Source organism: Brachycentrus maculatus, unplaced genomic scaffold (genome assembly GCF_059751285.1).
Source record: "Brachycentrus maculatus isolate JH-2025_06_01 unplaced genomic scaffold, ASM5975128v1 h1tg000586l, whole genome shotgun sequence".
Lineage (NCBI taxonomy): Eukaryota > Metazoa > Arthropoda > Insecta > Trichoptera > Brachycentridae > Brachycentrus > Brachycentrus maculatus.
The window spans coordinates 975,807-1,003,523 of record NW_028281326.1 but is presented as its reverse complement, the minus strand read 5'-3'; the positions used below and the strand labels follow the sequence as shown (position 1 = coordinate 1,003,523).

Below are 27,717 nucleotides of genomic sequence, written 5' to 3'. Positions count from 1 at the left end.
TCTCTAATGAATTCAAACACTATGTTTCGAGTTTGATCAATATATCTAGAATTTCCAAGAATTTTATTGGTGTGGTTGTCAGTCATGGGTAGAATTGGTAAATGTTACACGTGTGTGAAGTGATCACTTAAACCAGCCTATGACGGTCGTAAGCCGCGTAAATGTTCAGGCTTACATTTTCCTCTTTATCCATATTGAGATGTCAAAACAAATAGTTTAGAGTTTTTTTTTGTTTTGTTTTGGTGGTTAAAGTAAATAAAAATGATTTTTTACTCTAATATTGATTTAATATTAACCTGGACTGGTATCTGAAGCGCTGGGCTGATCACTTTTCCCTAATGTATTTAACGATTACAATAACACTGTTTTTATATAACGCAGTGCCCAATGCACCATTGGTTGCAGATAAGATTCTTATCAGAGAGAAAAAAAATAAAACATATTTTGAGTAAAATTAATTCAGGAAAATCTTTTTTGTAATTCAACAATATTATTCAATAATTTCTTGTATTTGCCTTGTTTCTTATTTTTTATTTTGTACATATTGCTCACTCCTTTCAAGAACGTCATAGATCAAAATTCGCAAATTTTCAGTTGTACATGTTTTCGGAATGCCCAGAAAATTTACTATATCCCAGCAGAAGCGGCATATTTTTAACTTAATATTTACCCGCTACAGGGCAGAAAGTGTTGTTTTTGCATTTTGAAGAAAAAGTATTGTTTAATTATTTTTTTAAATAAACTAAATATTTTTCAAATGTAGAAAAAACCTTCAGGTTTTACTTAAAAAGATCTGTTGCACAGTATAAAGTTCAGTAAGTGGCTTGATATTTATTTTAATACATTGTATTATATTTTTAAACTTTAAAAACGTTCTCCTGAAAAATCGAGTTTTTTTTTATTTATGACGTTCTTGAAAGGAGTGAGTGATATAAACTAAACCTTTGAATTGTAAAATTGTATAGATTGTAACTATACTTTAAATTGTAAATTGTAAAATTTTATAGTTTCGTTATTAATAAGATGAAAAATGTTGATTTGGATAAAAGTTATATATTTTTTTTTCATTATTATGCTAATGATATGTTATTTATTAATTTGGCATTCACTTTTTGGTAAGATATGATTAAACTATTAATAAAACACTTTTACCACTTGAGTATTATAATGTTATGACTTGTTTCGGAAACTAAATATGCTTCCATCTAAAGGTAAAGATAAACGAAATGAAAGTTTATGTTTGAACCCGTAGATGGAAGCATTTTGAACCTAGTTGTAACCATATAATACTCAAATGGTAAAAAATAAGTGTTTTATTTATATTTCTTGAATGTTTTTCTTTGTGGCACATTTTATAAAATAAAACAACTTTGTTTTAAGCATTTTTTATTGGTAAACTTTTTTCAACCGGTTTCAATAAGAATCAAGTTTTTTAAATCAAAATCACATTTTCATATGGTGTACGGAGTGCATGGAAGTTTTTGGTATCGTAAGGGAAGGGTATCTATAACCTAACTATGAGTATTTCAATGTTTTAGAATTAGTACATAAAATCCTGATGATGACAAGGTTCTTGTTGAAAACTGGTTGGAAAAAGTGTACCAATAAAAAGTGGTGATAACAAAGTTGTTTTATTTTATAAAGTTGTATTTATAATTTAATCATGTCTTAAAGCTTGTTGAATGGTGTTTTGTACGACCGTCATTTCATATTCTTCGAGTGAACAAACATTCAAGAATGTATTTTTAAAAATCTTTTTCATTTTCTAGATCTTTGCATTGGCCTGTGTGCTGGCCGTAGCTCATGCTGGAATCATCCCCCAGGGTCACTACTCTGCCCCTGCTAAAGGAGGATATGAACACGAAGATGAGCACGCTCCAGCCGAATACACCTTTGAATACTCCGTCCATGACGAGAAGACAGGAGACATCAAGAGCCAGAAGGAAACCAGACACGGAGACAAGGTAGAAGGGTATTACACCATGGTGGAAGCTGACGGAAGACATCGTATTGTTGAATATACCGCTGACAAGCATAGTGGATTCAAGGCAGTTGTTCGTTATGAGGGAGAAGCTCACGCTGCCGCAGCTAAGCCTGCCCAGAGCGCCGGAGGTCACCATCACGGAGGCTCTTCATCAGGGGGTGCTTCTTCAGGAGGGTACTCTCACGGAGGTGCTTCATCAGGAGGGTACTCTCACTCTGCCGCTCCTTCCTACTCTCATGGCGGCTCACAAGGAGGTCACCATGGAGGATACTATCAAGCCGCTCCCGCACACCATGGACAAGCTTCCAGCGGTCACTCCTACTATCACCACTAAGAACCATCAATTGTCACGTATTTGTTAATTGTTTTTTGTTGATCACTTGTTATTAATAAAATTTCTCGTTCATTTAATTTATTGGTTTTATTTAAAATATCAAAACGGAAGAATTTTTATATCCAAGAAGCATGTTCTTAATTGATAGAGAAATGGATAAAGATATTGAAAAAATGATGAATACAGGGTGTAGTGGTGCAAGTAATGGTGCTTTGAATAGAGTGATTGAAAATAAAAATATGTCCATGAAAGACAGGAGATAGTTGGTGACTGATATAGTGGTCCGGGAGGTGTCTTATCTGGGGCATGCACCTTAGCGCAGAAGAGATCGTACTTCTGGCCTCTTAAGGAGAGAAGTACGATCTATTACACCTAATCATAAATGGCAAACTAGAAGGTCGACGAGGTGTGGGCAGAAGACAGATCTCCTGGCTCCGTAATTGGACGATGATCAGGACCATCGAAGCGCTGTTTAGAGCTGCCCAAGACAAGGACAATTACTCTCAAGCGACAGTCGACATCAAGTGGACCTGATATAACACGCACAGCAAAAGAAGGTGAAGAGAGTGATTACAATTTTAAAAATGTCCATGGAAGCTGAACTGGCGGTTCACAACATGCTGCTAGTACCGACACTGACGTATGGAAGCGAAAAATAGAATTGGCAAATGAAGGTAGAAAACGGAGTGAACGCCGTTGAAATGCATTACTAAATACCGGTCATTCCTTTGATATCTGGTTCGACTTTCAAATTAGTCAATTTCGCGAGAAAACAAAGTATGGTTGTATCTCAGGACATATGTGTTAATTTAAACAAATTTAAAGATAAATAAATACGTATTTATCGTCACCTACATGCCGAATAAAACTGTTTATGTAAATGAAAATTTTACAAGGGAGGGATTTCCACATTCTGAGATATCTCAATAGTTTAGTAGTAATATATAAAATTTAATGATTTGTTTAGTTTAAATAGCTATTTATTTAAATTAAGCAATTGCACAAAATAATCCCATAAAAAGTATCCCATAAAAGATAATTGAACCATATTTTTACTAATTGATTGAACAGTTACTTTGTGGTTTTATCTAGCCATTCTTAATTTAAATTTTACTTGATAAATGTTACTATCGCTTGAATTCTAATTTAATAAGTGTTTCGATGCATTTAGCATCAGTATCAAAATGATACTGAATGTATCGAAATACCTGACACGATAGATTTTAAGAAAAAGTGGTATTTACCACGTAAAATAAATATATTTGGTACTTAGAAATTTTCGAAAAAATGACGTTCTCGCAATAAGGCAAAATTCTTTAAGTATTTTCACATGAATGATGAATGGATGAGATGCATGAATGTGGATGAGGCAAGATTATGTTTGAAAGAAGTTTGCATAAACGAATAGGTGTGGCATTCAATTCTCTCTGCCTAACCATGCGGTAATAAACGTGATGGTTAGTTAGTTAATTGTTTTGACTTCTTACTATAGCGAAATTCACGAAACTGTTATATTCATAAAATTAAATCTTAACTTTACAACGTAACATGTATTTGGTTTTTTTTTGACATCTCAACATGAATGAAGAAAAATATGGAAATCTAGGCATTTACGGGGCTTACGACTGTCATATATTAAGATATCATTTTCTTTCATCTCACAAATAGATGTCTCTAGTGAAGTTCTAGTGATTCAAGCACAACGTTTCGAAATTGGATCATATATACAAATAGAATATCGAAGAATTTGAGTAGTGTGGTTGTCAATCATTGGTAGAATTGGTGAAAGTTACACGTGTGTAAAGTGATCCCTTAAACTTGCCTATGACTTCCGTATTCAGCAGCCTTCAATATTTTTCTTCATCTTTGTTATTTTGTCAAAAATAATGTGTAAAATAACTTCTATAATTGGAGATAATTCAGATTTGTGTACAAGTACTACTTGGACACATTAAATGTTGTTTTTATTTCACCCATTTCATCACAAGATTTTTTTGTCCTGACGAAGAGACGAGTATGTCTCGAAACCGGTAGACATAAAAATCTCGATGATGTTATATACTAAAATTATTAAAATTTTTGTAAAAAAAAAAATTAGTTAGAATTTTTTAACTATTCTCGACTGACATCCAATAATTTTTATATAAATAATAAAACAAGTATTTTATACTACAAATAATTTATTAACAGATACACATGTATATATATAGAGGACTAGGAGCGAACAGTTCGGCTTAGTGGTGGTAGTAGGATTGAGCGGGGGCAGCATGAACGTAAGCGGGGGCGGCATGAGCGTACAAGGGGGCAGCAGCAACCTTCAGGACGGGCTTGGCAATAGCGATGGGGGCATGCTGACCGGGCTCGTTGTGGACAACAGCGTTGAATCCGTTATGCTCATCAGCGGTGTATTCAACAGTACGACGGCTTCCGTCAGCTTCGATCAGGGAGTAAGATCCTTGCACCTGGTCTCCGTGACGGACTTCCTTCTGGCTCTTGATGTCTCCGGTGTGCTCGTCATGGACGGAGTACTCGAAGTTGTATTCGGCGGGGGCATACTGTTCGACTGGGGCATAGGCCACTTTGGCGGGGGCGGCGTAGTGGACCTGGGCGGGGGCGGCGTAGTGGGCCACGGGGGCGATCACTCCAGCCTGAGCCACAGCCACGAAGCAAGCGAATGCGAGTACCTGAAAATCGTAATACTGATATTGAAGTACATCTTCTGTCACAAGTACATACTAAAAATAAATAAATTTCACGAAAAAAATTGTGTGTTCAAATCCTTGTTCACAAATCTGGCTTTTTCTACTTGGGAGATTTTTTCACATTTTGACACCTAAGCATAGATTATTTTAAATTAATCAGTAAAGAGATTACATGCATTTATAAGGGTCTCCGTTACATAAAAAGCTTACTCAAATCAACAATAGATACTGCACGAATTCGCGCATGAGATTATGTTTTGTACTCATGTTTCTTGGTGAAATATTTTATTTGACCAGTATCCGCGTTTCGTCGTTACGGACATCATCAGACTGGTCGAAAGCAAGACAAAATTCACAATAAGGCAGGGGTTGAAAACCATGATTTTATGTTAATTCATATAAAATATATAAAATCATACATTACACCTTTACTATTACTTACATGTTATTATTTTTACTATACGCAACTTAAATTTACAATATTTTTTTCATAAATTGATTCGGCGCTCACTTTGTGGTACTTTCTATGCATTTTTAATTTAAGTTATACTTGGTTAATACCACAATTTCCAAAAATCTATTATTACATTCGGGATCATTTGCAAACACCGTATTCAAATACGGCGTTTGAAAATGATACGTCATATATTTTAAGGAATAGCGGTACTTATCAAGTAAAACTCAAATTCAAAATAAATTTATATTAAATCTTGGTTTTCAACCCCTTTTTGTGTATATAACATGACACGGGTTTTAATCTACAATTTGTATGTACTTTTATAGAATTTCAATCTTACGGTCCCATCTGTCTGATAATGTAGATTACGACAAAACCCAGTTATTGGTCAAATAAAATATATTTGTTAGTTAAAAAAAACTATGTACTATTGTTATTGTTGTTATTTTATCACAAAAGCGATGGTATTTTAAAAAGTATAAAAAATATAAACCTACTTTGAACGCCATTTTGTGTGATTTACTGTTACTGAAGCAAACTGTATCCAATTAAGCATCGAAACGCACTTTATATAGCTCAATAATTCCCCACCAAGTCATATCTTATCGGGTGAATTGCATTACATATGTATATTTTAGTAATATGACAAAATGAAACAGTATACACTGCCTCCGTAACGAAGGCGTTCTATTACGCAATGCGTTCACTCCAGTTTCGCATAAGAGAATGAGTATTTAAAAAATTATGCATGTGTGTGTACAATGTACAATGATAATTATGTACGAGTCAGGCTGGACAAGGGGACATTGAAATTGACCGCATTTCAAACGAGAAAATGCAGTTTGACAGCCTACTTACTTGAGAAAAAAATAATCTGTGAAAGTTTTAATTGATTATTCAAAAATCGGTCGAGTTTTACAAAAGAGGACCGTATTAAAAGAGATTACTTTTGCTTTCGAAGGTCATACAAGATTTTCAGGAGATCCTTAAAAATTAAATTGTACATATATTTTTATTAAATTTATTTTAATAAAATTTTTATTCTTCTTCAAAGCCTTATCGGCATCCGATTTTGCATAGGGTACTGGATCATATAAACACAGTGTTATATTGATCATTAATACATAAAGGAAGGGCGATCAATCCTCTGCTTCAGGTAATATTTAATAAATACTATTATATGTATTATACTGAAAAATCACATATATTTATTTGTAAACCCTTATTTGCACCCCAATGGTGCATAGGGCACTGTGTCATGTAAACGCAGTGTTATCTTGATCGTTTACACATGAAGGAAAGGTGATCAGCCCTCCGCTTCAGGTACCAGTCCAGTGTAATATTGAATAAATATTTGAGTGAAAAAATCACTTATATTTATTAAACCCCCCTGGGAATCGAACCCGGGACCTCCAGAACGGTAGACGAGCATGCTGACCATAACACTACGGAGGCGGGCGGAATTAAACATTATTATATTTTGAAAACTATTTTAACTGATGGTTCCATCATAATTTAGAGCCGGGGTTGTTTAAGCTTAGCCAAAAAGCCAAATAATTCTAAGCACATCAGTTTGAAATCCTAGTACACCTTTATTATAATTAAAGCCTTTATTTAATTACAGGTACATCCAATAAAACTTGATTTTGTATTTAATAAGGATTTTTTCATTTATGAAAAAGCTGTAATTTCTATAATTTTACATGTTGAAAAAACTACGACAGCACGCTGCGCAGTCTTGCCAACTTAACGACTAATGCACTTGCTAGTCTTAAGACTAATAAAAATAAAAGATGTGGACAGGTATTCACACTAACGGTATATGTGCTACTTATATGATTTTTTTAAATTCTAACTTTTATATAAAATACAATGAAACGTCCAAATTGATTTGTAAGGCGTGTACATTGGTTTCTTAAACGTCTTATTTGAACTGAAAACCCTGAATATTAACCGAATAATAATAACTGATTAATTATCTTCTTCTTTGGTCTCAATCCTGTGGATTGGTCTGTAGCAACAAATGACATCTCTCTCGCCATTCTCGCCTATTTTCGGAAGTCCTCTTCAGCTCCTCATACGTCGAGCAGTCCATGTCTTCGTATAAGTCGCTTAGCTATTCGCGGCGTGGGCGTCCTCTGGCATTTATTCCTTCGATCGTCCCCTCTATTATTTGGTGCAGGAAACCCTCTTGTCTTAGCACGTGGCCTATCCATTCGGCGCGTCTTTTGGAGATAGTCGCCAGTAGGTGCTTCCTTTCCTTGATCAATCGTAGCACCTCGTCGTTGGAGATGTGGTCTCTCCAGGATGTCCCGAGCATTCTTCTATAGATCCACATCTCCAACGCATTCAGCATATTCTTATCTCTTTCAGATAGGCACCATGTCTCGCAGCCATACAGTAGCACACTAGTTTCAGATCTATGTTATTAACTAATAATAACTGGTTTAAATTATTATATCAAAATTTATAATTAATAGGAAAAATAAAATAACCTACTTTTAGACCCCAATATTGGTCCTTATCATGAAAATATAGATCAGAAAGTAATAGAAAAAATATCACAAAAGAATTTTAACCCAAATTCAGCTTCAATACCGCATGTAAGGCTTTTATTTTTAATTTTAAGACTGCAGTAATATAAGTGTACTTAAAAATATTATAAATTAGCAAAAGTTGCATTGTCATCATAGCAATGCTTTTTATACGTAGTACAAGACATATTAGCTGTTATTAATATCTCCTTAGATAAACGAGTTGCTTAATCCTTTTTAGTAGGACGCAAGTAGAAAAAATGTCCACAGTAAACTCATTATCTTAAATAATCAGCTATTTTTAATTCGGCCTATTGAGAAACACCTGTTAGCCGTATGACAATATTTTTATTCGGCACTGCGATTAAAAAGGAATAAGTGAGTGGGGTTAACGAATTGGAGCTTAAAATATAAAAGACAAGCTTTGGACTTGACCAATTACAGTTTGATACAAACAGTTGAAGAATAAATCCAAAATGGCTTTCAAGGTACGGGCATATTGTCAATATGTGTTAATTTAAAATTACACTTCTTAATTCGTAAAGTATTTAAAAAAATATTATATCATTCATTGATTAAGCACTAAATTTGTGAGAGTACATATCAATATATATTTTTTCATTTCAATTTTACGTTACCTTACCCTCTTACTTAGGTAAATACAACTATAAATCTATTGAGACATCGCTCACTCTTTTCAACAACGTCAAATATCAAAAAACTTGATTTTTCAGGAGATCGTTTTTGTTCAAAAATATAATAAAATGTATTAAAAATAAATATCAAGCCATTAATTGATTTTTTACTGTACAACAGATCTTTTTAGGTAAAACCTGAATATTTTTTCTCCATTTGAAAAATATTTAGGATATTAAAAAAAATCAATATCTTTTCTTCAAAATGCAAAAACTGCCTTGTGGCGGGTAAATATTAAGTGAAAAATATGCCGCTTTTGCTGGGATATATTATATTTTCTGGGCATTCCGAAAACACGCACAACTGAAAATTGACGATTTTCGATATGTGACGTTGTTAAAAGGAGTGAGCGACATGTGTTTCGATGCATTCAACATCATTATCAAACAACGTATGTGAAGATTTATGTAATCAAATAAATAAGACTGTATAAGTGGACCAGTTAAAATATGAGCCTTATAATTCCTAATATAAAATTAAAAAGCATTTTCATTAAGGGAGAATAATCGTTAAATGATATGTTTTGCTTAAAACACAGTTTTTGTATTGAAAAAATAAGTCTTCAAATGAATATATGTTTCGAAAAAAGGGTAATTTTTTTATTTTTATTTATTATATTATTTTTTGATATCTCATCAAAGATGAAGAAGAATATGGAAGTCTGGGCATTTACGGGGCTTACGACCGTCATAGGCTGGTTTAAGTGATCACTTTACACACGTGTAACATTCACCAATTCTACCCATTATTGACAACCACACTACTCAAATTCTTGGAAGTTCTATATATATGAACCAATTTAGAAACCTTGTTCATGAATCACTAGAACTTCACTAGAGACATCTATTGGTGAGATGTAAAGAAGCTTTTATTTATTTATTTATTTTCATAATACATAGATACATTCAATATACATATTCATTTAATATACACATTTATTATACGTATTACGGCTCTTTAGGCATGGCCTGTGTTGAGCCAATTGGAAGGTAAGGAGCTAAAAAACATAAAAAATATTATTTTCAATACATATATTCTTCAAAAAATTGTGCGCATACTCACGTATGACTAATCGCGAGCCGGTCGTGTACTAAATTATGTATTTGCGAGTACACTCTATTAAGCCATTAAATTATTTAGTCAATAAAAAACAAAATCTTAATTGTTTTTTAAATTATATTACAAGTAAAGCACTAATTATCAATTTTAAAATAAATATTAATGAAAAACTGTTTTTTTTTCTTAGGTCCTCGCTTTCGCTTGCTTCGTGGCTGTGGCTCAGGCTGGAGTGATCGCCCCCGTGGCTCACTACGCCGCCCCCGTAGCCCACTACGCCGTACCCGCCCAGGTTCACTACGCCGCCCCCGCCAAGGTGGCCTATGCCCCAGTCGAGCAGTATGCCCCCGCCGAATACAGCTTCGAGTACTCCGTCCATGACGAGCACACCGGAGACATCAAGAGCCAGAAGGAAGTCCGTCACGGAGACCAGGTGCAAGGATCTTACTCCCTGATCGAAGCCGACGGAAGCCGTCGTATTGTAGAATACACTGCTGATGAGCACAACGGATTCAATGCTGTTGTCCACCGTGAGCCCGGCCAGCACCCCGTTGCCATTGCCAAGCCCATCCTGAAGGTTGCCGCCCCCGTGTACGCTCATGCCGCCCCCGTGTACTCCCATGCCGCCCCCGCCCACTCCTACTACCACTAAATGACCCTTTTTTGTTGACCATTGGCTTAGTTACTTATTAAACATATTTATTATTTAATTTCTTGAGTATTACTGTTTTTTCCTTATCTTCAGTATTAATTTCTTACACGTAAATCACATATTATAAAATTGTTTTTTGACATCTCAACATAATAGATAAAGAAGAGTCTGGGCATTTACAGGGCTTACGACCGTCATTGGCTTGGTTAAGTGATCATTTTACACACGTGTAGCATTCACCAATTCTACCCATTATTGACAACCACACCTACTCAAATTCTTGGAAGTTCTATAAATATAGTTCATAAATATGAACCAATTTCGAAACGTTGTTCTTGAATCACTAGAACTTCACTAGAGAAATCTATTGGTGAGATTCTGCTCACGATTGCCAACCACACCACTTAAATTTTGGAATTCCTAGATATATCATTAACCTCATGACACAGTACATATGAGTTCACAACAACATTTTGAGTGTGTCCAAATACTTGTTCACAAAATCTGGATTATCTCCAATTACAGAAGTTATCTTCATATTATTTTTTGTCATCCAATCAAAGATAACGAAGAATATGGAAGTCTGGGCATTTACGGGGCTGACGACCGTCATGCCCAGATTTCCATATTCTTCTTCGTCTTTGATGAGATGTCAAAAAATAATATGAGTTCATAACATCTACATTGGATTAAGAAAGCATTAATTCATCAGAAACCCTTTTATTAGGGGTCGTCAATCTTTGGTAGAATGGTAAAATGTTGCACGTGTGTAAAGTGATCACTTAACCATCATATGACAGGTCGTAAGCCCTGTAAATACCCAGACTTCCATATTCTTCTTCATCTATGTCAAAAAAAGGTTTCATGAAACTTCTACATATATTTATCAAGCTCGTAACACAGTACACGCGAGTTTGCCTTCTATGGTGGGATGATGGAAGCTTTTATAAAGCAGAGACTCTTTTCATTTAAAAGAAGTTGTGCAGCTTTGTTGAGATGTGAAATAAACATGTGAAAATTCACTCCTAATTGGAGATAATGCAGATTTGCGAACAAGTATTTGGACACACTCAAATGTTGTGAACATATTATAACATTAAAATACATCGTTTGGTTAATTTCGAAACAATGTTTATCTGTTTCAAAAATATATCGCTTTAACAATTTACAGGAGAGACTTTATTTTGACCAGTCAAAATATAAAGAAACAAAATTAAATAATCCTCTTTAATCTAAAATGATGAACTTAAGTTGACATAAGCCACATATTGAACTAACAGAAATGTTCAGAAGCGTTTTGGAAAAAACGTATTAAAAACAAATAGTTATTTACAAAATAGTTGACAGTTTCTAATGTATGGATAATTTTTAGTAAAAATGGGTATTTTGGTGAACAATGTGTGTGTGTGGGTTATTGACGGGAGTGCCAGAGTAGGATATTTAAAAGAAATGCTTACTTACAGTTTCTTTATTGATATAATTTTCTTACACGATTTGATATTAACTTATTATAATTTATCTAATTGATTATTGAACTTTGAATGAAATATGAAGCTAAAATATACGTTCTTTAACAATCAAGCGATGGCAGGCGATTCTCGCCCCCGCGCTCCGGTTGGCTGCTTTTGTTGAATCCGCTCAGTGTTGTCAACTTGACAGTAGCAGTATAATTCAGTGTTGTCAACCTGACAACACCAAATGGCGTGGCTAGACGGCTACAGTATCTTTATCTTTTTTACTGGAGAGTTTTAATTTTGTACCAACATGTCTTTGGGAAAGTACTCAAAATTGAGTGATACATTGGTACCAAAATTCTACAAGATGTAGATTCTATACTTTAAACTCTAAAGTCAAATGTTACTTATTTAATGAAAGTTATTTATTAATTTGGTAGATACAATATTCTGGGCATAAACCATAAACATAGTAAAAAGGTAATAATATGAAAAAATTGAAATATATGCAGACTAAGGGCGCTTGTGCACTTCACGTAATTTTACTGTCCGACAGACCGGTTAGCACGATAAAACGGACGATTTGGTTGGATATGCTTGATGATTTCCTCACTGTACAGAATTGATCAATTCATATTATTATCATCATTTTTTAAATCAATCCAGCCAAATGCCAGGTCGTAAGTCTAGGAAGTCTTCCCCTCGTAATGGTTCATTTCAGTTAAGACGCCTATAATATATTGTCTGATAATATAAAAAATTAAATAATATGGAGATTTTTTATATTAGAAAAGCACTTAAAAATAATATTCCTCTAATTAACAACCAAATAAATTTTACATATAGTCCATTGTTTGATTCGACATCGATTAAACACGATTCGTCAATATCCAATTCGAACCCCCTCCACTCCTCTCATCCTACAAGTATATAAATAGATTCGATTCCTAGTCTAATTCTAATATACGTTTAACCTCGGCTCGTAACGCATGTCTGTATTGAAAACTATAGTGCATGTTGGTCTTCGGGTCGACCAAAAATCGCATGTGTTAGACAATTTGTGTAGTTTTGAGTGTGTAAATGGTGCTATGGTGGTGAAGGGTAGTATTGTTTGCATGCTGTGTTAGTGATTGTCCTGACGAAGAGACGGGTACGTCTCGAAACCGGTAGACGTAAAAATCTCGGTGAGTGGTTATATACTAATTTTATTAACATTTTTGTAAAAAAATAAATAAGTAAAAAAAAGACAGTCATTGCGATTCTAATAATTTATTAATAAGTTACTTAAAATCTAAGTCAACCGCAGTCGACAGTTCATTGGCATGGCTTAATGATGGTAGTAGGAGTGAGCAGGGGCGGCATGAGCGTACACGGGGGCGGCATGGGAGTACACGGGGGCGGCATGGGAGTACACGGGGGCGGCATGAGCGTACACGGGGGCGGCAACCTTCAGGATGGGCTTGGCAATAGCAACGGGGTGCTGGCCGGGCTCACGGTGGACGATAGCGTTGAATCCGTTGTGCTCATCAGCGGTATATTCAACAGTACGACGGCTTCCGTCAGCTTCGATCAGAGAGTAAGATCCCTTGACGTCATCTCCGTGACGGGTTTCTTGCTGGCTCTTGATGTCTCCGGTGTGCTCGTCATGGACGGAGTACTCGAAGTTGTATTCAGCGGGGGCATACTGCTCGACTGGGGCATAAGCTACCTTGGCGGGGGCGGCGTAGTGGACCTGAGCGGGGGCGGCGTAGTGGGCTACGGGGGCGGCATAGTGGACCTGGGCGGGGGCGGCGTAGTGGGCTACGGGGGCGGCATAGTGAGCCACGGGGGCGATCACTCCAGCCTGAGCTGCGGCCACGAAACAGGCGAAAGCGAGGATCTGTTAAAAATATATAATTATACAACTGCACAGATAATATACAATACATTGACCGATGAAAAATCATCGATTAACAGTATTTTTTTAATCACATTTCATTGCACTTTTTGTAAAATACTACTAGCACAAAGGATTTCACTATTTTATCAAACTATCAATAAATGTATAAAAATGGGAACATACTTTGAATGCCATTGTGAGTTTCTGTCTGCGGTTAATTACAAACTGTACTTTGTCACTCACAAAGTTGACTTTAAATACCCCATTTGACACATCCCCTCCAATCCAATAGCTTTTGTTCAAATACAGCCAGCTACTGTGTCACTCATTACCCAATTATACCAGTTGACAATCTAGTTGATATGTTTCACCTTCTGGTGTTAAAAAAATACGCGGTGTCTCTTAACAGTAAGGCACTTTATGATTTGGCTCAAAACAAAGCATTTTAAATTTATATAATTTATATTTGAAGCACTAACTTTGTGATTTTCCATTTTATAATTAAAATGTAGCTTTGTTTTAAAATGTTTAAAGTGATTTTAAATCAAAATCACATTTTAATTACATTTTAATTTTATTACTAGATAAGAAGAGCTTTCACGGAAAGCACCATCATCCATAGTTTATAAAGACATTCTATGGTATTTCAAGTATTTGACAATGAAATAACGAGGTTTTTCTCTGTAAATTATAAAATCAGCATTAAATAAAGTATTCCTAATAGCCATTTTTTTCACATTTACTATAATTGATAAATAAACTTTACAGAACATATTTTAGGATTTTTAACTATGAGAATATTCTTTGATAACTGTTAAATACAATTTCCATACATTTAAAAACTAATTGATTGCGTATACTTTAATATCTGTTACAAGAAAACATTTGATCTAGCTATTTTATGAGTTGATTATTTTACTGGAATTACATTGATTAACAACATTTTGATACTTGTTCATATGATACTTGTTCATAAATATGAAGAAAAATATGGAAGTCTGGGTATTTACGGGGCCTACGACCTGTCGTAGGCTGGTTAAGTGATCGCTTTATGGTACATTGATATAGATTTTTTAAGGATTTTTTAGTATTAAAAGTCATTATTTAAATAAAATAAACGTTAAATATTGTATATAATATTTATTTTACTGTTTTGTACATATCTGATAGAGCCCCATTTTTTTAGATAACCTTCTTATGATAAGCAATTTTATGAAAGATAAATTTTATTTAAATCAAATAATATTATTGTATTTCACTTTTGGAGCATGGATGACTTTGAAAAAAATTTATGAATATTCTTTTATGTTTAATAATGTATATGAATCATTCTTAAAAATCTTTGTTAACAAAAGTTTTATACCACCGTGTATTTTGTAATTGAGACGTAAAGGCATTGAATTCGTGTATTTGGAAATAATATTTTTGCGTACCACAATTAGAAAAAAAACGAATATCAGTAATCATATGAATATTCATTTTTTATTGCAACATTGAAATAATTTGTGAATGTTTTCATTCCTACGCTTGAAACAAATACATTTATCAAATGTGATACAGTAATAATTACTAGATTTTATTTGATTATCTGACTAATTATTACAAGGTAGAACACTACTGCCAACATGGCGTTATTTTCCCGCAAATGTAGGCAGAGAAGGTGGAATCCCATACGTATCTGTCCTGAGTCCTGACAAACACCCTCATTATCGATGTATCTCGTTTAAGATTGACAATTTTTCCCAATATCCTTTCGGGGTATTTTCACTCAAGGATCTAACATAAATATAAAAATAGTTTTACATGTTTTCAGGGTTTTATGGAGGTACTTGGTTAAAAACCTAAAACTAACTAACTAACCATCACGCCGCTTCCCCGCAAGGTGTAGGCAGAGAGAATAGAGCGCCACACCACTCTGTCCTTGCAAACATTCTTCGCCTCTTCCACGTTCATGCATGTCCTCATACATACCCGCCGATTGTTACGACTCCTAACCTGACCACTTTCAAGTATTTGGCATACCTGATCGTGCCATGTTTTTCTCGGTCTTCCTCTGCTTCTCTTCCCACTAAGATTCGCCTCATAAATTTGTTTTACCGTTCTTTCGTCACTCATTCGTTCCACATGTCCAAACCATCTCAACACACCTTTCTTAATTTTATCGATAATGCTTATCTCAGCTTTGCATTCCTTCCTTATTTCACTATTCGCACATCAATCATACATCGTTTTGTCGCACATTCTTCTGAGAGATCGCATTTCGACTGCATTCAGTCTACTTTCATCCTTCTTTTGCCAACTCCATGTTTCACTTCCATACATTAGAGTTGGAACAAGGACTCCAAGGTTGAAAACCTTGTATATAAAAAGTTTATTTAATTTCAATTCAATTCAATTTATAATTAACATACGTTACAAACTAAAATTTAAGGCGTATACATTAACAAAAATTTAAAATAAGCAAGAATCATTATTAACTATTGCTTAAGATGTAGAAGAATCCCGCTTTGGAATACTCCTTTTACATGGAACAGATCACAATAGTGTGATATTATTGTTCAGTATAGCGGTAGCTCTTCCTACAGGCATAACCATCGGCAAGTTGGTCCTGTATAAAGGAATGTGAAACAATCTATGCCGACGCTGTCTTAGGCAACTATCGGGAACAAACGTAATTTCACCCTAGACAAGTCCCTAAATCACGGGAGTGATCACCTTGCTTTCATGTAAGTAACTATCAAAATAACACTGCGTCCATACGATGCAGTGCCCTATGCACCATTGGGTGCGGATAAGGGTTAGAAGAAGAAGAAGATATACAAGTAACTCCCATCTCAAAAAAGTACTTGTTTAGCAAAAATATTAGAGAGGGAAGATTTTTGCACATCTCCAAATCCAATGATTTGAACTTTTTTAAAATTGTTTAGGTCTCAGCATATGTTCTTAAAGATGTTGTTTTTGCATTTTGAAGAGAAGGAATATTTTTCAAATGGAGAAAAAACATTATCAAATCAGTTTTACATAAAAAGATCTGAGTTGCACAGTTCAATAAGTGGCTTGATATTTATTTTCAATACATGTCATTATATTTTTAAACTTTAAAAACGATCTCCTGAAAAATCAAGTTTTTTTTATTTATGACGTTGCTGAAAAGAGTGAGTGATATAAATAATATTAAAACATGGGTGTATTTGAATACAATGTTGTTTTGAAATATCAAATCAACCCGTGAAGAACTTGAACGTTGAACGCCATGTGAGTTACATTCCCGTCCCTCTTCCAGGTATTTATATTAAATTACATATCGCTCACTCCTTTCAAGAACGTCATAAATAAAAAAACTTGATTTTTCAGGAGAACGTTTTTAATGTTTAAAAATATAACACAATGTATTAAAAATAAACATCAAGCCACTTATTGAACTTTTTACTGTGTAACAGATCTTTTTAGGTAAAACTTGAAGGTTTTTTCTCCATTTGAAAAATATTCAATATATTCAACAAAATAATTAAACAATACCTTTTCTTCAAAATGCAAAAACCACATTTTCTGCCCTGTAGCTGGTAAATATTAAATTAAAAATATGCCTCTTTTGCTGGGATAAAGTACATTTTCTGAGCATTTCGAAAACATGCACAATTGAAAATCGACGATTTTTGATTTATGACGTTCTTGAAAGGAGTGAGTGATATTTGAAATTTTGTAAATGGAATATCACAAATATCTGTTTAATGTTACTCGTTAATATAAATGTATTTGTGTAACTGTTCTGTAAAATTTCCAAATAAAATTGAAAAAAATATCTCACACTGTGTTTGGTCAAGAGGTTGCCTGAGTTAGATATAACTCCAATCATGGATTGGATTTTACGTTATGTGAATTGCATACGTTTCACGTTTGCCATGTAATGTAAATGTATGCACTTTCTGTGCGGCCCTTGGATAAATCACCGAAGTTGGCCCAGATTTTTCTCTGAAATTAATACTTGGCATTGCATTGAAATGAAGATTGTATTCAGTCTGTTTAAAGTTGTGGCTCCAAGGATCGTTTATTTTTCTAATTTGACAGTCATTTTTTTTATTTCTTAAGTTGGCTTATATTACAACTAATATAAACTATTATCTACACTTAATTTACATTATATATATATATACATATATATATTTATATATATATACATATATATATATATATATATATATATATATATATATATATATATATATATATATATATATATATATATATATATATATATATATATATATATATATATATATATATATATATATATATATATATATATATATATATATATATATATATATATATATATATATATATATATATATAATAATAAAACCCTTATCCGCACCCCAATGGTGCATAGGGCACTGCGTCATATAAACGCAGTGTTATCTTGATCGTTTACACATGAAGGAAAGGTGATCAGCCCTCCTCTTCAGGTACCAGTCCAGGGTAATATTGAATAAATATGACAGTGAAAAAATCACTAATATTTATTTTACCCCCCTTGGGAATCGAATCCGGGACCTCCAGAACGGTAGCCGAGCGTGCTGACCATTACGCTACGGAGGCGGACATATATATATATATATATATATATATATATATATATATATACATCCTCACCGTAAACAAAACATTTATTTTTAAATTCTTTCTGACTCTTTTCATGTGTTAAAAGACTTAAGTTTTTTAAGAAACTATTTTAGAAAATTGTTTTTAAAGATGCTACGGGTTTATTTGAATAAAATATAATTGTGTTTGATTAATTTAACCGGTAGTCACGAATAAGTGTATGTAAAAGTGGTATTACACAAAGTAAACAATGGATGATAAGGACAGTGTTTTATGTATATCTGTTTCCTGAACGAGCTTTCATATGTGTAAATATAAACAAATTATTCTTCTTCCAACCCTTATCCGCACCTTTTGGTCCATAGGGCTCTGCATCGTTTTAATGCAGTGTTACCTTAATCGTCAACTGCATGAAGGCAAAGTGATAGTTCTGTGCTTCTTGTACCAGTCTAGTGTGATATTAAATAAATCCCCCTAAAAATCGAATCTGGGACCTCCAGCATGGTAGCTAAAAACGCGCTCACCACTACACTACGGAGGCGGAAAAACAATGGTGGAAAAACCAATAAAATATCAAATGAGGTGTAAAATAATTTATTATAAATTAGCTACTTAAAATTAAGTCGTTTAGCCAGTGGCATTGGGTGGAGTATTTAGTGGTAGTAGGACTGGGAAGGTGCGGAGTATCCGTGGTAAGAGGGGGCAGCCTGGGAGTATCCGTGGTAAGCGGGGGCAGCTTGGGAGTATCCGTGGTAAGCGGGGGCAGCCTGGACGTAAGCGGGGGCAGCATGAGCGTAGGCGGGGGCAGCATGAGCGTACACGGGGGCGGCAACCTTCAGGATGGGCTTGGCAATGGCGATGGGGGCATGTTGGTTGGGCTCACGGTGGACAACAGCGTTGAATCCGCTGTGCTCATCAGCGGTGTATTCAACAGTACGACGGCTTCCGTCGGCTTCGATCAGGGAATAAGATCCTTGCACCTGGTCTCCGTGACGGACTTCCTTCTGGCTCTTGATGTCTCCGGTGTGCTCGTCATGGACGGAGTACTCGAAGTTGTATTCGGCGGGGGCATACTGCTCGACTGGGGCATAGGCCACCTTGGCGGGGGCGGCATAGTGGACCTGAGCGGGGGCGGCGTAGTGGACCTGGGCGGGGGCGGCGTAGTGGACCTGGGCGGGGGCGGCGTAGTGGGCCACGGGGGCGATCACTCCAGCCTGAGCTGCCGCCACGAAGCAAGCGAAAGCGAGGATCTGTTTTTAAAAAAAAAAACAATTAATAAACGGACATATTTTTAATATTTATGAAATTTAATCGTGAGAATTTGTAGCAACAATATTATCTTCTTTACATATATTTTTTTTAAATTATAATAAAAAAAATTAGTAAGTGAGAAGTATTTTTTCGCATCGTTATACTGATGACACATATTGATACATTGAGATTATCCTGGAGAAGGTAGTATTATCCCGAGCTATTCACAACGGAGAGATGCCAGAGTGATCTCTTACGTTGGTGGATATAAAATGTCACAAGCCGAAGAAGAAGAGATTATTTATGTTTTATTTTGTAACTTTTATAAATAAAATCAGGCCTTTTATCCAGAATAAGAATGTTAGTAATGACAAAACGTTTGTAATCAATCGTTAATCGGAGTTTTAACAAAATATGTATACAGTTAAATCTAAATAGAAAACAATCAACGATTTTTCACGACCCACAATCATGTGAACACATGTGCACAATTAACTTGTATCAATTTTTATACACGTAACTCAGAAAATATAAACCAAAAAGTGAGTTCGCTACTTAATAAAATTTACAATACTAAATTAAAAAATTAAAAAATTTATGAGTTCCAAAAATTTGAGTTGTGTGGTTGTCATTAAGGGTAGAATGGTGAATGTTACACGTGTTTTACTTAAACTTGAATATAGCCCTGTAAATACCCAGACTTTCAGAAATCTCAAAATTTGAAAATAACTTCTTCAAATAGAGAAACCCAGATTTGTGAACAAGAATTTTGACAAACCCAAAATGTTGTGAACTATTTGATTTTTGACTTCGTTTATTATAATTATTCAACTTACTTTGAATGCCATTGTAAGTTGTGCGTTTACTGTTCTGAACAAACTGTGCTTAATCGCTCTGAAAGCTCAGTATTAATACCCAGTGGACTTCCCTTTCTCCTCGACTTGCTCCTTATCAGGTATCAGTTAGGACATTCTGCGACACTTTATCGAGGACATTAAGTAAACGAATTCTTACGAGAGCAGACAATCGCCGGATTGCGTTCGTGATATAGGAACTGCTTACAACCAAGTTTCCATTATATTTACATGTGCTTTCATTTGCCCGTTTTTTAATATCGTATTTTATATTTCTTACAATATATATTTTTTTATTTATCATTTTATTTATAACCTTTTTTTAAAGAAATTTTTATTCGCGTAAACAGTACATAGGAAGTAAACATACATATCTCTTCACAAACCTCGTGTTTTGGAACTTAATCATATATTCTCATTAAAGTACTTTTATTCTCAAATTACTGTTTTAAGTTAAAATAAGAATAAAACTTTTATAATATGAAATTCAATATACGAGCGGTGCTTTGTATATAATATATTTGTGTGTGTGTGTGTGCGTATATATATATTTTTTTGTTAATGAAATGTAATGTTTATTATTGTTAATGTAACTTTTGTTTATTTTATCATTTTTATATGTAAAGCTGTACAATTCCCGAACAAAAAAATAATAAAAATAAAATCACATCTTTTTCAATTATTTTTTTGCTAAAAAAAACTCATTTTGGATCAATTACATAGGAGAAATGTTTATTCTATATCGGTATTGGTATACATGTATGAATGTAGAGGACGCTAAGGGTGAACGTCACGACAGACAAGTGTGGCTTTCCATCCTCAATTGGCATAATGGTAGTATATTTTGAAGAATAAACATTTTATTTTGTCAAGTTTTTAAATAATGTCATAGGTTCCAAAACTTATAAGACCCATAACTCACCTTTCAGACACAAAATTACACAAGGCCAATGGAAGCTGAAATTGTTGAGTTTTTCATATGAATTAAATTTAAAGTAACGTCAATTCAAAACTTTTGGTTACAAAACAAATTAGATACGTCTATACATAGTGTAATAAAAGATTTTAAAAATTCTATAAGGCCATAAATTTTGGAACCTTATGGCTCCCTGTTTGTTTCCTGGGGCTCCTCTTCTTTTCCAGGGCAAGAAATACCCCCTTATCTATCTTCAGGGCCCCTTGAGAGACCAGGGGGCTTCTTTGGGAAATTATTCTCCAATCCATTGATTGGTAGATAACGTTCCTACAAAGTGTCCGTCGATGGTTGTTTCTCGTTGGAAGCGACAAGGTGGAAAGTGAGTTAATTAAAGTCCAGATGTAATTATTTTATTGTAAAACCTTTATACTGTAAATTGTCATTGAAATTATTAAATTGTTATTTTATCTATTGTATGTAATGCATATAATTAAAAAAAAAAAAAACAAATAATAATAAAAATATAAAATTGTATTAACATGTAAGTATTTCGGCTCAACACAGGCTATGCCTAAAGAGCCGTTATACATTTAGTAAAAAAAATTATTAATCTATGAAATAATTAATTAAATAAAAAAAATAATAAATAAAAAATTATTTTATTATCACGTTTTTCCATTTCTCTATTTCTTGCCAAGTCAGAAAGGCAAGTGTTTTATTAATTCAAATGTAATTTAATGTGGATGGGTTATTAATATAATAAGTACATATTTTAAGTCATAAAAAATGACATAGACCTTATTATTTTTTTCATTATATTTATATTTGAATTAAGCCTTAGGCTAAGTGCCTCCCATTTGTACATATTTAAAATAAAGTAGGCCTATACATGCATATCAAATATATTGACTTTAATATCGACTAGCAATTTCTATAACACTGAAGATCAAATATAATTGAAATAACCTTGTGTAAATTATTGACTTACTCACTTACGGGGGTAAGAAGAGAGAATAGAACGCCACACCACTTTGTCTTTTTGCAAACAATCTTCATCTCTTTCACATTCATGCATCTCCCCTCATACATATTCCGCAATTATTTTGACTCCAGATATGACCAAGCTCAAGTATTTGAAGCACTTGATTAAACCAAGTTTTTCTGTCTTCCTCTGCTTCTATTGTCAACCACATTTTCCTCATAAATTTGTTTCGCTGTTATTTCTTCACTTATCCGATTCACATTTCTAAACAATCTAAACATACCTTCTTAATTTTTTCGTTGATGCTTATCTCAGCCTCGCATTGTTTCCTTATATCACCATTCGAACATCTATCATAGATCGTTTTTTCCGCACATTCATCTAAGAGATCGCATTTCTACTGCATTCGGTCTATTTCATCCTTCTTGTGCCAACTCCATGCTTCACTTCTATAGGTACATGATTTGATTAAGGAAATTATTGAATCTATTTATAAGACTTTAATTTTTATTTTGTTAGCCTTCGTAGTTTAATGGTTGTCATTACTTAGTTTAAATATAATGCTGTAGATCTCGAGTTTAATTTAAAATTCCATCAACAACAAAAAATAATGATTTTTCAGTCTTATGTGTATTTAATATCACCCTGGACTAAAAGCCTAAAGAGCACAAATGATCTTCTTGCTTTCCTATGCCCTATGCACCATTGGGTGAAGAAAACGGTATGAACTAAGTTATTGTGGAAACGAATTAATCAGTTTTTGTTCTTCTTCAAACCTTCATCCGCACCTCAATGGTGCATAGGGCACTGCATCAGATAAACGCAGTGTTTCTTGATCGTTAACACATGAAGGAAAGGTGATTGGCGCTCCGCTTCAGATATCAGTCCAGGGTAATATTGAATATATATTAGAGTGAAAAAATCACGAATATTTATTTAACCCCCCCCCCCTGGGAGTCGAGCCCGGTACCTCCAGAACGGTAGCCTAGCGTGCTGACCATTACACTACGGAATAATTTTTTTAGAAGGAAGAAAATATATGTTTATATTTTAAAATACTAATACATATATATATATATATATATATATATATATATATATATATATATATATATATATATATATATATATATATATATATATATATATATATATATATATATATATATATATATATATATATATATATATATATATATATATATATATATATATATATATATATATATATATATATATATATATATATATATATATATATATATATATATATATATATATATATATATATATATATATATATATATATATATATTTTGATTATAAGCACAGATATTTATAGTTCATACTGTTGAAGTGAGCAGAAATTAAAAATCTATTCATAGATTTGGCGTTTAATTTGTAGAACTCTATTTTAATGTATATATTAAATGTTAAAATCAAACACTGATTTTTCGAGTCTACAAAAATGTATTTTATTGTTAAAAACACACAAAAAAATAAATTTTGAGACAATTGTTTCGCCTTGTTAAGGCATTTTCAAACGGATGTCATTCGTTTGAAAAGACAACAAGGCAAAATATATATGTTTAAAAAAAGTGTTTTCTTTAACAATAAAATACATTTTAGTAGACTTGAAATATCAGTTTTCATTTTAACATTTGTTATTTCAATCAAAAATCCCTATAGATATCCATCGTTAACCAACTTTGAGGGTTTGTTCTACTCGTAGGAAGCACTAAGGTGCCCGGATATTCGACTGGGAGATCGTAAATATATGGTACACGATCCAATTATTTTGGCGAGTCAGTATGCGAGTTGACCAATTTAAAAAAAAGGATCACATTTTTTGATTTTCTGCGATCATTCAGAGAGTTGATTTTAAAGAAGATCGCAGAGTCTACACTATCTGAATGCTACCTAAGCGTCTATTGTTAATGTTTTTCAAAGATCTATGTTTAAAATCTGTTAAACTTTTAAACACATGTAACTTACCTATTACAATTCCAATTACAAGAATGATAGAAGTTTGTTTGATTCTACTGTAATCGATTACAATTCCAATTACAAGAATGATAGAAGTTTGTTTGATTCTACTGTAATCGATTACAATTCCAATTATAAGAATGATAGAAGTTTGTTTGATTCTATTGAAATCTATTACAATTCCAATTACAAGAATAGTAGATGTTTGTTTGATTCTACTGTAATCTATTACAATTCCAATTACAAGAATGATAGAAGTTTGTTTGATTCTATTGAAATCTATTACAATTCCAATTACAAGAATGGTAGATGTTTGTTTGATTCTACTGTAATTTAGTATTACCGAAACCAAAGATATGACTACGAATTCGTATACTTACAGTTCATTCAACAATCTTATTGAATATGTATATTTTTTATTCATTTTTGACATAAAAAATTAATGTAGTGGAAAATTTGTGAAAACGGAAAGAAAGTATTGGGTGTGAAATAATTTATTTACAGTATTAGCTACTTATATCTACATACATTTCAATGGTCATTCGTGGGACTTAATGATGGTAGTAGGACTGTTGGGCAGGGGCGGAATATCCGTGGTAAGCAGGGGCAGCCTGGACGTAGGCGGGGGCGGCATGAGCGTAAGCGGGAGCAGCCTGAGCGTAGGCGGGGGCAGCATGAGCGTAAGCGGGGGCAGCGTGAGCGTAAGCGGGGGCAGCATGAGCGTACACGGGGGCAGCGACCTTCAGGATGGGCTTGGCGATAGCAACGGGGTGCTGGCCGGGCTCACGGTGGACGACAGCGTTGAATCCGTTGTGCTCATCGGCGGTGTATTCAACAGTACGACGGCTTCCGTCAGCTTCGATCAGAGAGTAAGATCCCTTGACGTCATCTCCGTGACGGGTTTCTTGCTGGCTCTTGATGTCTCCGGTGTGCTCGTCATGGACGGAGTACTCGAAGTTGTATTCGGCGGGGGCATACTGCTCGACTGGGGCATAGGCCACCTTAGCGGGGGCGGCGTAGTGGACCTGAGCGGGGGCGGCGTAGTGAGCCTGAGCGGGGGCGGCGTAGTGGACCTGGGCAGGGGCGGCGTAGTGGGCCTGAGCGGGGGCGGCGTAGTGGGACACCTGGGGGGCAGCGTAGTGGGAGACCTGGGGGGCGGAGTAGTGGACCTGGGCGGGCGCAGCGTAGTGCGCTACTGGGGCAGCAGCATAGTGAGCCACGGGGGCGATCACTCCAGCACGAGCTACGGCCAGCACGCAGGCGAAAGCGAGGACCTGATAAAAAAAATAGCACATTTTAATAAAATTCACATTATGTCCTATTAGAATATTTGTTTCTATCCACATGCTTAAAAAGCGATAAAAACACAATGACCATCGGAATATTTAATAACAATTAAAAAATATCTAGTTATTTAATAAAACATTAATGTAACTCGGCCTTTGAGATGGGATTACATCATAGAATTCTGTCAATGATGAATCCCAGAAAATTGAGATAGATTTTTCAGTTAATTTTTTTTTGCACTTAACAATATACCTACACAATATGATTACACAAGTAAAAAAGATTAAATTATATTTATACAAAAAAAAGATCCCACAAAGGCATAGCCTGTGTGTGAGAATATCTTTATTTTAAATTTTTAAAAAAAGATTTAGGTTATGCCATTCCACATAAAGTAAAATTAGTTTACTATAGATTTAAAACTCTACTGAAATTTTCCTTAGAATAGAATATAACAAGAAACTGGATATTATATATTCAGTTTATTATTTCATTAAATTCACTGATGGAATTAGGTTCCGACTAGTCCCGATTTAATGGTCTAAGGATCGCTTAGTAAGTCAATAAATAAATAAACAATAATTTAATTAATGACGACTGAACCAAACGTACTTTGAATGCCATTTTAGTTGTGTGTTGAAGACTGTTTGGGACAAACTGTGCTACTTTAGCCGAAGTCTTGCCCTTATATACTAGCCGGCCACGCGCGGTGTGATCCATTTGTGATGTGGTCCCCACTCTCCAATCCGGAGACAGGTCGTGCGTCATTTGTTTACCCGCCGGCGGCAAGTCTGCGGCGAAATTTGGAGCATATCACTTACCCCCTTTGTGTCTAGCACTGCAGTACAGCCTCGATATCTTGATACAGGGTGATATTGTAGTCCGATTGTTACTTACATTCTTGTATTTATTTAGATTGTCAGTGACAGGTATATTGAAAGCTTTTAAATGTAAATTCACAGTATAATCGGGATACAATTTTATATTGTTTCACATTTTCAATAAATTTCGTACCTTAGTTAAAAAAAATGCTTAGCAAGAGCAGATCTGTCAGGAAGCCTAGATGCTTCTGTGTCAGATCTGGGCATGCGGTGGGACAGCTTTCAATAAAGTCCGATTGTTGGTTGGTTTTATTTATTTGCTTGTTTCTGATTTTTTTAATACATATTTTTATACTTTTACCCCAATTTTTACTGAAGTCTTTATGTTACTTTAGTTTTAAGTCATTATCTTTATTCATAAGTTTTGTTAATGCTGATTTTTTCAATTTATTTTTTAATAGGCCTAGGGAGCAATGAGCAAATGTTGAGAAGTTCCTGATTGGCCCATACTAGATTATCCATCCTATTCACAACGCAGATTCAAATAAAAACATATTTAATTAGTTAGAAGAAACAAAATCCACTTAATGATCTATACACCTTGTATATAATAAACAAATTTAGTTATAAAGGCAATTCCCATCTAAAAAGAATAAAAATTGGCATAGGGATCCTGAGAGGTGGGGACGAAGAGTCTGCCTTTGTCTATAAATTATCCTCTTCCTTCATTTATCTGCATAGAGTTTTTATTCCTTAAGAATGAATTAAAATTATTCCTCTATGCCTAGCGGTCGGGGAACTTTTTTAACCATTACTTCAAAATATTTTTGCGTAAGTCGATTTTTTGAAAAGAAGACGATCATTATTGTATATTTAAAATAAAACTTATTTATTGAATTAATTTACACGAAAAAGAAAAAAAGTTATATGCAAACAGTAAGTACGTAATAAACAAACATTATTATTGTATATTTAAAATAAAACTTATTTATTGAATTAATTTACACGAAAAAGAAAAATAGTTATATGCAAATAGTAAGTACGTAATAAACAAACATTATTATTGTATATTTAAAATAAAACTTATTTATTGAATTAATTTACACGAAAAAGAAAAAAGTTTTATGCAAATAGTAAGTACGTAATAGACAAACAAAATAAACCGGTTTTCAGGATTCCTTTTCAGTTTTTGGAGTAATGATGTTGCTTCATGTTTGACACAATTACTTAAAATTGGGACTTTTTGATGTAAGAGCAATTTGATTAGTCT

General features: G+C 34.0%; 2 protein-coding genes across 2 annotated transcripts; both read right to left on the bottom strand.

Annotated features, from left to right (window-relative positions):
* Positions 1–4,552: 4,552 nt before the first annotated feature.
* Positions 4,553–13,943, bottom strand: LOC148301292 (uncharacterized). Its single transcript, XM_088273524.1, has 4 exons — positions 13,932–13,943; positions 13,203–13,748; positions 9,972–10,421; positions 4,553–5,002 (listed from the first exon to the last, which is right to left on the bottom strand). Exons 1-4 carry the CDS (start codon positions 13,941–13,943, stop codon positions 4,553–4,555), a joined length of 1,458 nt encoding a protein of 485 aa, XP_088129650.1.
* Positions 13,944–19,003: 5,060 nt separating this feature from the next.
* LOC148301291 (uncharacterized) lies at positions 19,004–26,269 on the bottom strand. The gene is made up of 3 exons (XM_088273523.1): positions 26,239–26,269; positions 24,897–25,613; positions 19,004–19,600 (listed from the first exon to the last, which is right to left on the bottom strand). The coding sequence occupies exons 1-3, from the start codon at positions 26,248–26,250 to the stop codon at positions 19,004–19,006; spliced, it is 1,326 nt and encodes a 441-aa protein (XP_088129649.1). The 5' UTR covers positions 26,251–26,269.
* Positions 26,270–27,717: the final 1,448 nt, after the last annotated feature.